Genomic DNA, 13,442 nt, shown 5'->3' with positions numbered 1-13,442 from the left:
TATGGAAGATCTAAAGTACCCCTAGAGGGCTTGTCAACACTGGATCTCATAATGGGAACATAATGAACGAAGGCTCACTGTAATATTAACATGGATCAAATTCATTTGGGATAGACAGCTGAAAAATGTAGCACAGTCCATAAGATCAGTCAAGAACACTCAGCAGCACTACACAGTCACCCTGCAACTAACAATAGTTATTTTAGTAAAAAGTCAGTGTCCTTCATAAAACAAAATCATGTTCTGGTTAGCTGAGCCTCTTTCCAGGTCAAGCAAGTCTGGTGGTCTAGATGTTTATTGCTATAGGATAGAGCTCATCTGTTTTAGTGCCTAGAAGTCCAAGGCACAAATCAAGGCAACCCCGCGTTTGATCCAGTGCCTCTGAGGCTTGGAGGTGGGGATTTCAACAGCAATCACATAGTTGGTGGAATGACCAGTTGTTGACAGTGTCCCTGTGATAGAAACAAAGCCATAGTAGAAGGTGCCACAGTATAGGAAGAATAACTACCACTCTATCTCGTGCATCTCAGAACATGTGTTGGTTTTTGGTTGGTTTGTACAAGGTCCCAGGTCTGTATTCCTGGCATCTCCAGTTAAAAGAATAAAGTCCCAGGTGCTGTGAAAGACCTCTCCACCCAAGACCCTGGAGAGCTACCACCAATCTGAGTAGACAGTATTGACCTTGCAGTTGTCTGATTCGACATAAGGCAGCTTCCTGTGTGAACAGTGCTGGCCCTTTATCTGATAACTGATATTAAAATTAGGCCAAAGAGGCAAAGGGAAATTCCCCTGTAAGATACAAACATCCACCTTCAGATCAACATGGACAAATTCTGAGCCTGCTCTGATCAAGTATAGGGGACGTAAACTGCGGGCTTCAATAAAATAAATGCTTACCTGCACGAGTGAGGGTCTTATAGATGGGACACAGATAGATGCCTCTGCTTGGAGGCTTGCGGTTGGGTACAGGAACTAACCAGATGACTGCCATTTCTGTGTATAGCTCTTTAGGTCGAGATTCTGTGAGCTGAAAGTGGAAAGGCTCCCACCGAGCCCCCTCCAGAAATAATCCATGAATGTAGCATCCCTCGGCAGGGCGTTCAGTTAGTTCGTTCGCAGATTCAACCATTACCTAAATTGAGAGATGGCAAGAGTTGACTTACACACACAAGCATTCACAAAGTGTGTTTGGAGCAGTCTGAGGTGTACTGGATGCATTCTTCTTTTCTCAGGTTATGTTCAGAGAGAGTATGAATGGCTTAGATATCAATATAACCAACCTCACCTTAAAATCAAAAGAGATGGTGTCTATGGATATGACAGATTTCCTGGCAAAGTTCTGTAATGTGCCTGTTAAAAAGGCCTGGGGGAAGAAGAATCCACTGATCCAGAAAACGGGGGGGATCCCTTTATGAATCCACTTTTTCAAGAAATCAATGCGTAGCAGCAGGTCATTCACCCAGGAAGCCAAGGGTTTGAGGGAGGGGTATGCCTGTGAGAGAGGACAAACACAGTGGTGCTCTGTTGAGAGACTGGCCTCAAAAAAGTGCAAGTTATACAAAAAGTATAAGTAACACAAACCAAAACTTTGATTAATGAATACAAAGCTCAGAATTTATGATCCTAGATTTCTAAAATACAAACTAGAGAGAATTGTTCTTCGTAGGTCATCTGTACTTTCTTTGCGCCATGGAGGAATTTTGGTTTGCTTTGATGTTTCAAAAAGGATGGTCAGTCACAGCAGCCAACTAGACCATCTCTATATGTAGAAACAGTCCATTTTTACCGTATCTATGCAGTATAGCTTGCTATTATTTTCTATTATCACAATAAAGGAATAATCAAATTATCACAATCATCAAGCAGCAGTACCTTGCTATTCCACATCTCTGGGACTATGTTGTTGTACAAGCTGTTTGCCATCAGCTCTAGTGGTGATGACATGACCACTAGGCCTTTGAGCGCCTTCAGCAAATCTTTCAGAGATGCAGCAATTACTTCTAGCAAGCGGTTATATCTGTGCAAAAAGAAAAGTAATCCAACTTTAATTTTGACAATTGCCCTTTCATTCCTTTTGAAGCTTTGTATCCTGAACAGTTATGAAAACCTAGGAATACCTTGACTGATTTCTCATGGAAGCTTCCTTGGTAATAGCCTAATTTATATGGCCTTACTATGGATGTCACAGTATGTGTGAATCTTGGGACCTGCTATTTACCTGTAACTAAACATGTACGTTCATAACTGAATATTACGTATTGTACTGAGGATGTTCACTACAGTTTTCAAAAAAGTTCCAAGTACCGTGCATACTCATGTATAAGTCGACTTTTTCAGTACATTTTTAATGTTAACAAAGCTCCCCTCAAGTTATATTCAGATCTTATACTCAAGCACGTACGGTATTTCTTGTATGTGCCATTAGGGGGAGCTAAAGAGCTCAGATTTTCCACATAAGGAAGAAAAGGTTCAATTTTTTCAGAACTGTTAAAAGGCCTGTATTTCAGGTATGAGAATGTTTGTATTAATTGTTGAGAAGGGGATATTGTGTTAATATTGATTGACTATTAGTTTGCATTTTGGTTTCCTGTTATAAAATGTTGTTATTATAAATAGGTGCATGCCTGTAGTTGGAACCAAGTCGAAATCCGGGAGTTAGGGTTACATTTTAGGACATCACAGAATTGATGATGAGGAATCCAGTTTTCCAGAAGGATTTTTTAACTCTTGTCAATTTTAAGCGAGGACACTTGCTGATTGAAGGCTAAGGTTTTGTAGCTTTTTTAAAGGAGTTATTGTTGAGGATCCATATTGTTTCTTTGTTGAAGCCCTCTTTTCCACTTACAGAGCTAGTTTACTGTTTTTCTTTGAAATAAATATTCAAAAACATTTAACCTACTGATGCCTCAATTGATGTAATTTTATTGGTATCAATTTTTATTTTTGAAATTTACCAGTAGCTGCTGCATTTCCCACCATAGACTTATACACGAGTCAATAAGTTTTCCCAGTTTTTTGAGGTAAAATTAGGTGCCTCGACTTATATGCGGGTCAACTTATACACAAGTATATTCGGTAATTCCAGTTTGACAACTTAATTTTTTTTTCAATCCATTCCAAAATCAGTACACTCCTATGCAGTCAATGCATTGACTGGAATTGTACAAAGGACTGCAGTCTTAGTGGAGCACTATGAAAACAGGAGCCATAGGACAGCTTAATGGCCCATTAGACCTCATATATTTTTCTGAAATACGTCTTTCACTGTGCAGGTATGGAGTTTCATAGCTTTTAAGCATTATTCAGTCCTCATCGTAGTTTAGCACATGAGAATAGCCCAGTTTTAATAACAGCCCTAAATAATCTATGCTGTCATTTTTTCTTCTTCCTGATGTTTGAACTGCAGCCGAAATTATGAGTATTATAGTGAGTCATTGCTGTGGGGAAAAATTCTTCCCTTATTAATGGGTTCAATCCTGCAAGAAAATGTCTGCTAACAGAAAGAAGGGGTAATTTGATAATGATCCCCCCTCATGCTGTTTGTTAGGGGAGCAATCCCCCAGGAGTAGCATGGGGGAGGGGTGTTTGAGGATGGGAAAGGAGAATTGTAGAGAATCTTCTGTCAAAATTGGTATATATCAAACCCTAGGCTTATTACCTAGGAAATTGCCAAAGGCTGATGGTTGGGAGATAGGTTAAGAGCAGGTGGATTCTAATCTGGAGAACCAGGTTTCATTCCTCATTCCTCCATCTGAGTGGCAGAGCCTTATCTGGTGAACCAGGTGTGTTTCCGCACTCCTACATTCCTGCTGGGTGACCTTGGGCTAGTCACAGTTAGTTCAGAACTCTCTCAGCCCCACCTACCTGACAAGGTGTGGGGAGAGGAAGGGAAAGGAGCTTGTAGGCCACCTTGAGCCTCCTTACAGGAGAGAAAGGTGGGGTATAAATCCCAACTCTTATTCTTTATGAGGGACTTATTTCTAATATCTCATACTAACTGCATAAGTTTAATAGAAGCCAGGTGATGAATAAAAACTGCATGTAGTTTTTAGCCTTCTTGAATTCCAGAAGACATGGGGATTAGTAGTGCCCTCCTCAGTCAACAAAAATATTTGCCTAAAATTCATTATACTCATTTCCCCCGGGCAGCTGATGCTGTATTGGTATTAATGTACTACTTGGGCAATTCTGGCAGACAGCGATGCAACCAGTATTAATAGCTAGGTCAAAATAAAATAAAACAGGAGTCCACTGGCACTTGAAACCCTTTAACAAAATGTATTCCAGCATAAATGTTTGTCAGAGTTCACTTCATGTCGAGTTACCTGAGTAGGGAGGCCATGTTATTAAGCTATGTTTCATTTTGCATTTATAGAATAGCAGCTTATCCCATCCTGGGGAGTTTTGAAATCCAGTATTAAAAGGAAGCACTCTCCCTGATCACCTCACTTGCACTAGGGCTGCTTGTGCCACTTGGACCTCCTCGCATACAGCCTTTACAGGAGTATTTAAAGGTAAAAGCCTGTAAGTTGATGGGTTCAGGTACCTTCACCAATATATCTTTTGAGGATTCTTCCACAAGCTGAAAAATGGATGGAAAGGTTACAAAAAAGCTTTTTGTGGGTAGAGAGTTCAGAGATAGCTTCTTATTTAATTGGATGACAGAAGATAGGCCTTTGTCCAAGTGTAAGTTAATTACTTTCTACTTTAAGCTCCCTACTTTCAGAATTTAATTACAATTGGGCTTTGGGGCTTATTTAAAGGCTGTTTTGCCTTTTCCTCACTCTCCAGCAATAATACTTCAGACCTTTGGTCTTCTGAATTGGTCATAAGAAACCTCATACAGTGAGAAACCTCTGTAGCAAGGGATATAAAAGCCTACATTTAAAAACACAAAATACTGCTCCAAGAAAAGCTAGATTCTGTGACCTGTATACAGTAGGCTTAGAGATTACATTTGTACAACTCATTCTGTATAATGTAGTTATGCCAAAGAGCTGTCCAGGGTCTGAAGCACTGGAAACCTTTTCTGTCATCCCTTTGGCTTCTGAGATTTTAGCAGGCTTAGCACGTTTTCAAGCATATCTTTACAGGCATAAGAGCTAGAAATGAACTTGTTTTAAATGACAAGTGACATTCTCAGGAAGCGGAATTCTGTGTGTGTGTACAGGGGGGCTCATATCCGCTGTCAAGTCACATCTGACTTACGGCAACCCCAATGGGGTTTTCAAGGCAAGGGATATTCAGAGGTGGTGTAGTCTCCCATCCAAATACTTGCCCTGGTTGACCCTGCTTGGCTTTTGAGATCTGACAAGCTCAGGCTTGCCTGGTACTATTTCAGATGTTCTGTACCCTATATCACAGCACGTGCATGCCTCCCCCCATCCCTGCCTGCTTGTTGAACTGTGGCATATACACAGCCTTGTCTAAAACAGGGTTTCCACATGAAGACTGTCAGGCAGTGGGTTTACAAACCTCCTCCCTGCTTCGCCCCCCTGCCGTTGATGTTTTTGGCTGCAGTTGAACAATGGCCCCCAGCAGTGCGAAGGTCTCATTCTGAGCAAAGGTGATGTTAGCGTTGTCATGCAAGCCAAATATCTCAGGCATGTCATTGAGGGGAAGGCTCTTGATGTACTGAATGTAACCCTGTGGAAAAATCAACAGGCAGCACGTTGAGGAGGAGTATCTTAGCTACTCCAGCAGTAGATAAGGACCCCCTCCCCCCCAAAAGAAAAATAATTCCCATGACAGCACTCTCTAATTAACTTCTTGCTCAAACCTAGTTCAAAAGCACATAAGCATAACACAACATTTACCATAGTTATGATTACAAACGGGGAACCTATGAGACTCCCACCGGGGATATGTTTTCCTTTTGCCTTTGCATTGCAGTGCTGGTTCCCACTGTCCCCCTCCATCCACCGGGTACTCATGGTGGCAGTGCTCACTCTTCCTCCTCTTCCTCCTCTCCAGCTGCCAGCAGCACCACTGTCTCCTCCTGCTGAGCTCAGTTGGGGAGGGGCAGGAGCAGCAGCAGAACAAAAACTTCCTCTCCCACCCACTTTCCTCAATTCTTCCTCCCAAACATTATTTTTTTTCTTTTGGTGGGATTTCCTAAGAAAACAATATATGTTCATAATTTTTCCCCAGTGAGGATGCAAAGTGAGTTGCAACTTTATTCTCCTTTCCTCCACTTTATCGTCATAACAATGCTGTGAGGTTGGTTAGGCTGAGGAAGACTGATGAACTTCCATGGCAAAATGACCCTAATCTCTTAAGAGTACTGACACTCCACTTCTTTAACCAAAATTAGTAATTTTTACAGGCAATTGTCTGCAGTAACATTTTTCCCATGAAGGGCTTGACTTGTCAGACATATTAACAAATCAATTCAGACTTCCAGAACAATAACTCCCATTTTGACTTTCTGTTTGCAGAGCCAGGAAGAGAACAGTACATTCAGGGGCCCACATTATGTTACCTTTTCCTCACCTCCTCTCTAAGTCCTGTCAATCAGAAAAGGAGTGCAAATTCCTTGTTCTAAAGTAAACACAGTTCCCAGGTACATGGGGCGGCACATGTCTGATCAACACAACTCAGGGAAGTCAAAATAAATATGCCATGTAGAGTAAGGCTTTCAGAGATAGGGTTCTTCCTATGGGGCAGTGTATTTGTCTACTGTTTTGTTCAACTTACATTATGGTCATAAGTGGTGCTAATCTGCTTATAGACACCAGATTCTGAATAACAGAACTCTGGAAGTAAAACATCCCTAAGGTCTATAGGAAATCTTTCTAAAATGTTTCATGATGCGGTAAGCTACGATCCCCAATTAAGTCGATCAGTCACTTTCGGCCCCCGTGAAGTTGAAAAATCCTCTCACCAACCCAGTATACTTCAGAGACCTGCTTAATGCAGGTCCAAGAGAGGAAGTTGAAATAAGAGAAAAGATTGTGCTTTTGGATCCAAATATTTCTATACATCAATAGAAGACTTTCCAGTCCCCACTTTTTGTTTGCAGCTCTTTGCTCTCCCCATCTTAAAACAATATGCACCATATGTAGTCAGAAATGTTAATGCGGAGTGAAATCCTACCACCAAGATGCATGCAAAAGAAGTGCACCTTTCAGATTTTGTACGTTCCACCTGTTTGTTTGTATATTGATCTCTATCATCTAAATCCACAAAATGCTTCTGTTGGCTTGGTACAACTATGGTAGAAAGTTAGCTAGCATACACCTAGGTTGGTCCAACTCAGCTATTCCAATGTGTATTAAAAATGTAAGATTAACCGAGAATTCAGGGTAGGTCTTATTGAACATAAGAATACAAAGACTGCATTTAGACAATTAAAAGTGGGGGGCCAGCAAGGACTTGAGGGGCCTCACTTCTCTTTTCCTCACTATTTCCACTTTCCCTGAAAACTCCCATAGCCTCTCCCCTTTTCCTGCTTCCTTCTCTTCTTCCTATTCACCAGGCAATCTTTATCTGCCCTTCTCCAGTTTTCCTTCCTTCCCTCCCCTGGCAGCCCCTTCCTGGGAAAACTCTGTGTGGCACTGGCCACCGGGCTGGGTTCAGTTACCTGGTAGGGAACCAGCACACATTTGTGAGAGGCACCTGACTTTCCTGTATCCTGCTCTGCACACTATTTCCTCTGTTCCTTGTAGCAACTCCCTCTATCTTCATCTTTCCCTGCTTCCTTTTCTCCCACTAAATCCGCACAGCTTTTTCCCCAAGACATCTTCAGGACGTTTTATTTTTGCTCAAGTCGTCTTATTTTAAAGTCACTAAAATGTGGACTCCCCCCCACCCCAGAAGTTATCTTCAAGGTGTCTCCTGCTTGGCTGTTCAAACACAAACAGGCAGGAGACATTTTATTTTTTCCCACCTTCCATCCCCCTTCCCGGTTAGAGTACTTTCATTTCACAGCAGCTTGCACCCATCATTTTTTGCAGTCTGAGAGTCCGTGATGCCTCCATTTGTTTCCTGCAGAGGTCTCTGCTGCTTGCAGCTCATCTGATTGCTATTTCCTTGTAAAACGTTGGTGAATAAAGTTTGTTTTCCTTGGTGATCCTGCGCATGTGTGGTCCCCCCCCTTTTTTGTTTAAAGGGAGGTGTATTTGTAGCTGCACAGACACCATCTGAGAATTGCAGCCACTATTATAAATTTAGCCATGATTATAAAAGCTGCAATTATAAATAATAAATTTACAAACAAAAAAGAGGGGAAAACCAACTTGTGCGCAGGATTGCCAGGGAACTCAGACTTTATTCATGAACTTTTTACAAGGAAGTAGCAATTGGATGAGCTACAAGCAGGGGAAACCTCAGCGGGAAACAAATGTAGCAAATGACCACAGCATGGACTCTCACACTGCAGAAAATGGTGGGTGCAAGCTGCCGTGAAAATGAAAGTAAGTGCTCTAACCAGGGGAAGGGGGGTGGAAGGCAGGAAAAATAAAATGTCTGCTATAACCAAGTAAGGTTATTTTTACAATGTTCTAAGGACATTTTATTTGTGAGCTTTAGCTACGAAAGGGGCCCAATGCTGTTGTAGGTTTCGCCTATTAAGCTTGATGGGCACTAAAGAGGAACAATACTCACAAAACCTGGCTGCTTAATTTTGCTGTGAATTTTTTTAAATTTCCGAATTTTCTACAAACCTAAGCTTTTTCAGGTTTTTAGAAAGATTTGCCCCATGTGTTGATGACTCCTGTCTAGATTGAGAATTAGATACATTGATTGTGAGCAACATTATGGATAACTGGAGCTCAAAAACACTCCCAAAATTGTATGGCCATGTGAAAATCATTTATTTGTTTCAAACAATTGAGTAGTTAAAACTGAAGACACCTATTGTTCTTGTGGCCAGACGATCCTGAATTGTAGGAGGAGGAAATTGCAGTTGTTATGTGTAGTAAATGGCAATTCGGTAAGGCAGCATAACACAAAGGTTGTAGGATACTGTAGAATATCCAGCTGGGACTAGTTCACTCTTTCCTGAAACCTACTATACAAGATAATTCTTTATTAACGGAAGTAGAGAAATTCTTTGGTTTAGGGGACTTTCATGAGGAGGAGAATATGAATGGTAACAATAAGACAGATGAAATCCATGTATAGGGGGGAAAGGGTTAATTTTTAAAGGGGTGTGTAAAATGTCATGATGTCTTGTCCAAGTATGGTAAGTGGAGCCTGACAATATTTTGCTTCATCAACTGGGTCAGAGGCTCCTATTGCTTCTCAAGAGAATGCAGGAGAAATGAAGGTGAATGTTTTCAACCAAAGCAATTCAACTCCCAGCCATTTCAGAATATTCCAAATTAGGCTGCAAGCATATTCCCAGCCATGCTTCAAATATCTGGCCATCTTTTGGAGGCACCCTCTCTTTACATATTTGCATACTTCTGTCTTCCACTTTCTATCCGCCAGGATTCATCTTACTTTGTAGGGAATGTCTTCATATTCATCCAAGAACATCTTCAGCTGACTTATGCAGATGCGCAGGTCTCCATCAGTGAACTCGTAAGGAATATTGAAGCCCAGTGGCCCAAACTTCCTCCTCTCTAGGGCATTTCCATGAAAGAAGCAAAGGGAGAGGAGCAAGGACTTGAACTCGAAAACCTGCAAGACATAAACATAATACAGACAGCCTGCCTATTGATGTGTGCCTGATCCCACACGTTCACATTGTTTCAAAGTGTCACAAGCTGAAGTATTAAAGTAGTGAGGTTAGGCTTCAGTTTCACATGGTCAGATATGGAATGTAAGTAACTCTTGCCTGCTTTTAACTCCTAGGAAGACTAAGACACCCCTTCTACCTCTCGCCTCATCTGTTAAAATGAGCAGATTTTTCCTGACAATTGTGGTGATTTTGGTGCAGGAGCACAGTTGGACTGAACTGATTCCCTGCAGACACAGCGGCAAGGCAGAGAAATCTAGTAATGAGCTGGCTGATCCTCCTACCTTAGAACAGGACTGCAAGAAATCATTGTTCAGGCTCATGTAAGACTTCAGAAGATTGGCCTTTACTCCTCGTGGGGGCTCAATGGTCATCTTGGATCCATTTTGGAGAATAGACACTGGAAACTTGTTGCTAGGCAGACTGGTGAGCCACAGGCGGAAGTCTCGGTGCACCTAAACAGTCGAAAGTTAAAATAACAGTAATAATGCACCACCATAAGAAAAGAGTTAAGTTTCTCAGAGAATTAAGTTTTCTATGACCATAAGAGAAATGCTCTTCTGTTAATTTGCAGCTAACTTATGTGGGGTTTTCAAGACAAGAGACAAACTAAGGTGGTTTGCTACTGCCGACCTCTGTATGCCAACCTTCAACTTCCTTGTTCGTTTTCCATCCACAGTCATTCCTGCTTAACTTCCAAGACCAAGTAAGAGTGGGCTTGTCTAGGCCATCTGGGCCAGGGCAGATCAAAGTAGTTGTTCCTAAAAGGTGTTTCTCTCAGACAGAAAAATCTGAGAAAGATTTCCTGCTTATCACCGTGGTGGTTCAAAAATAATTTACTCAAGAGTTCTTCCAGATATACATTGTCCTAAAAAAAAGGACCACTACTGTTGCATTGCTTTTGGATTTTTTCTAAGGACCATCGTGGTACCTGCAATTCCAGATACAATGACACTTTTACAGTACACTATACACTCCCAGAGACAGAACAGTCCCAAGCGCTTCTATTCATCTTGCAATCATACTTCATTGTGGAACCTTTGAATTCTACAGCCTCCTCAGCTTTTTCAGCCACTCCCAGATTCCATTTTAGGAAGCCGAGAGCTCCCAAGAAAAATTATGACTATTGTTCTCCAGGTCACTCTGACTACTTCGCTATAAATACCCATAAAGCATTTCCAAAGAGAATGCTTGGTGATTCTTTAGCATTTCTGCTGAAAACTTAACTATCCAGACCTCTGGTGAATACAGGGAGAATTGCTAACTTCTGAGACGCTCCTCTTGAAAGTGGATGGCCTTGGGAGGGAACAGCCAAAATCTGATTGGAGTTGCTGAGACTCTGGCCCCTTCCACACAGCAAATGTATAACAGGCTGCAGTAGGGATAAAGGAATGTGTCCTCCTGTTTTCACGTTCACATGCATTTGTGCAGGCAGCAATTTGAGCCCACGGAAACAAACTGGGTTGCTGTCAGCTTTTGCATCTATTTTTTAAAAAAAATTACTTCCCACTCATGCGTAGTTACACAGGCATGCACAAATAAACCCCCACAGCCATGCCAATGTCCCACAATACTACTATGTGTACCTGAGTAGCTATGCAGATGAAAGTGGCAATTTTTTTAAAAAAAAAGGAAAATGGAGGCAAATCAAGCACCTCCTGCCTGGCTGTTCACTCATGAGTGGCTGCAACTCGGGATTTTTAAAAAGACTCACCAGTTTAGTGATTTTCAAAAAACCAGGGTTGGGGAAAATAACATGGGGCAGACTTGTTTTGGGGGTGGGATCTGTGCGAAGTCCCCCCCCCTCAAAATGGGGTTTTAAAGGTCCTACACCTGTCTTTCTTGGCCCGAGGGGAAGGCGCCTAAGCGCAGGGACACAGTCTTCCCATGTGATGTACAACATTGTCACCAGATTCAAAAAACAAGAAAAGAAAATGCCCACAGAAAGAAGGCTCATGGGCAAGTCACCTTGTCTGGGTTGATACTTTCAATGAGCCTTTCCAAAGACGGCATCCAGCTTGGAGCCAGGTGGCAATTCTGGAAGAAGACCCACTTCCCACGTTCCATAGCGCTGCGCATCATAGCTTCGGCACGGGGACCCTAAGGAGCAACACAGGATTGTTCAAGGCTTGTCTGTACCTCAGTTGTATGACCTTACTGTGCAAGTATGCTATTTAGTGCTGGGAGCAAAATTAAGCAGCCAGAGATTGACAGTTTTTTGTTTAACACAAAGGCTCCAATTTCTGTGCGATCAATATCTGAGGAAATCTCAGGCAATCAGAGTGATCAGGATGTGGAGCTCAGGTGTCTGCTTAGCTCCCTACTCCTCCCTATAGTTTGCAGAAGCAGAATGTGTTATGCAAAATAAGCAGATATGTGCACTTTTCACTGATCTTCAGGATTTTATAAAGGACACAGAATTTGATTTCCCCTGGAATCTGGGTCCTCATAGCATAGAATTTTTATGTTTTTAGTTCAGTTCCTGTTTGCGGGCATCCTGGAAGTAGTTTCCTGGCCACTGTGTGAACAGGATGCTGGACTAGGTTGGCCTTTGGCCTGATCCAGCATGGCTCTTCTTATGTTCTCAGGATATAGTGAAAGCTGATGGTTTGGATTAGAGACCCTGGTTTCTGTCCACATCTCAAAAGACATTAGCTGCTTAGATATGGTATGCATAACAATTAAATGCCTCCACCCACCCAATTATCCACAGGCACTGACTATCTTACACTCTAGTCTAATCCATGCTATATTTTTTCCTCTGTCGTATCACTGTTGTAGCTTTGCATTTGGGATCTTCATGCATTTATGCTGAGTATTCATTTCAGTGATACTCGCCTGCCAAATTACTGGTGTTATGTTGTCCCATTAGAATGACACAAATTTAAGCTGAAAATGCAAAACTCTCTACCTTATGAACTTTGCTCCTTCTTTATACCTCCCTCAAATTATGACAAATATCTTCTTCCACAAAACAAAGAAAAAGAAAAAATAGGTATAGTCTAGCCTCAGCAACCAAAGAATTCAAAGTGAATATACTTGGGCTACAATAATACTCAAAATAACCATAAATATAGTGCAACAAGTGTAATGGTCCTTTATTATCTCTGTGCAAATGCAATTTAAACAATAGAAAACATTTGCACAGCTTGAAGGATGTAAACATGTGAGTAGACTATTGATCGTGGGAGATCTGGTGACTCTCAAACATAGTCCATACGAGACTCCTGGTTCCTTTTTTGCCAGGTTCATGGAGTTATTAAGTCCACTTCTTCAGTAAAAGTTTAAAATCTTGCCTGCATTCTTATAGGATCACCATTCTCTTAAATAAGCTTCATATTCGAGATAAATTCATTCACAAATGAGGGTGTCCCATCAACACAAGGTTTGGTATAATTGCATACTTAGCCTTGCGGTGAGACACCCTCATTAAGAATTATGAATGAATTTATCATAAACATGAAGTATATTTAAGAGAATGACAATCCTATAAGAATTCTTTAAACTTTCAAAGCAGCTAGGAAGAACCTAGAAAAGAACTTGATGGAACTCCACTTGTTGGTTGGTCTCTGAAGCAAATATATCCACCATAGGCTGTTTGAAGTGGACCATAGTGAACTGAAACATACTTCTTACTAGGGACCATACCACAACCCTAATCAACTATCTTCTTAGTCAGTCTGCTGCAGTGTTTAGGGAGTCCTTCCACACTTTGGTGGAAGAAATGTGCAAGCTACAAACTGATCAACAGTCCCTATAT

At 41.5% G+C, this 13,442-nt stretch overlaps 1 protein-coding gene across 1 annotated transcript in view; it reads right to left on the bottom strand.

Annotated features, from left to right (window-relative positions):
• Positions 1-80: 80 nt before the first annotated feature.
• The window catches only part of DNAH1 (dynein axonemal heavy chain 1), a 181,904-nt gene continuing 168,542 nt past the window's right edge, over positions 81-13,442 (bottom strand). The window contains 12 exon segments of the mRNA XM_048487348.1: positions 81-452; positions 898-1,132; positions 1,286-1,492; positions 1,873-2,017; positions 4,179-4,188; positions 4,450-4,582; positions 5,476-5,646; positions 6,697-6,794; positions 6,884-6,905; positions 9,445-9,624; positions 9,967-10,137; positions 11,651-11,782. Of these exon segments, the coding sequence (XP_048343305.1) occupies positions 331-452; positions 898-1,132; positions 1,286-1,492; positions 1,873-2,017; positions 4,179-4,188; positions 4,450-4,582; positions 5,476-5,646; positions 6,697-6,794; positions 6,884-6,905; positions 9,445-9,624; positions 9,967-10,137; positions 11,651-11,782 (1,626 nt within the window). The 3' untranslated portion in view covers positions 81-330.

Source organism: Sphaerodactylus townsendi, linkage group LG03 (assembly GCF_021028975.2).
Source record: "Sphaerodactylus townsendi isolate TG3544 linkage group LG03, MPM_Stown_v2.3, whole genome shotgun sequence".
Lineage (NCBI taxonomy): Eukaryota > Metazoa > Chordata > Lepidosauria > Squamata > Sphaerodactylidae > Sphaerodactylus > Sphaerodactylus townsendi.
Note: the sequence above shows the minus strand (reverse complement) of the source record. Positions and strands in the feature narration are given on the sequence as shown.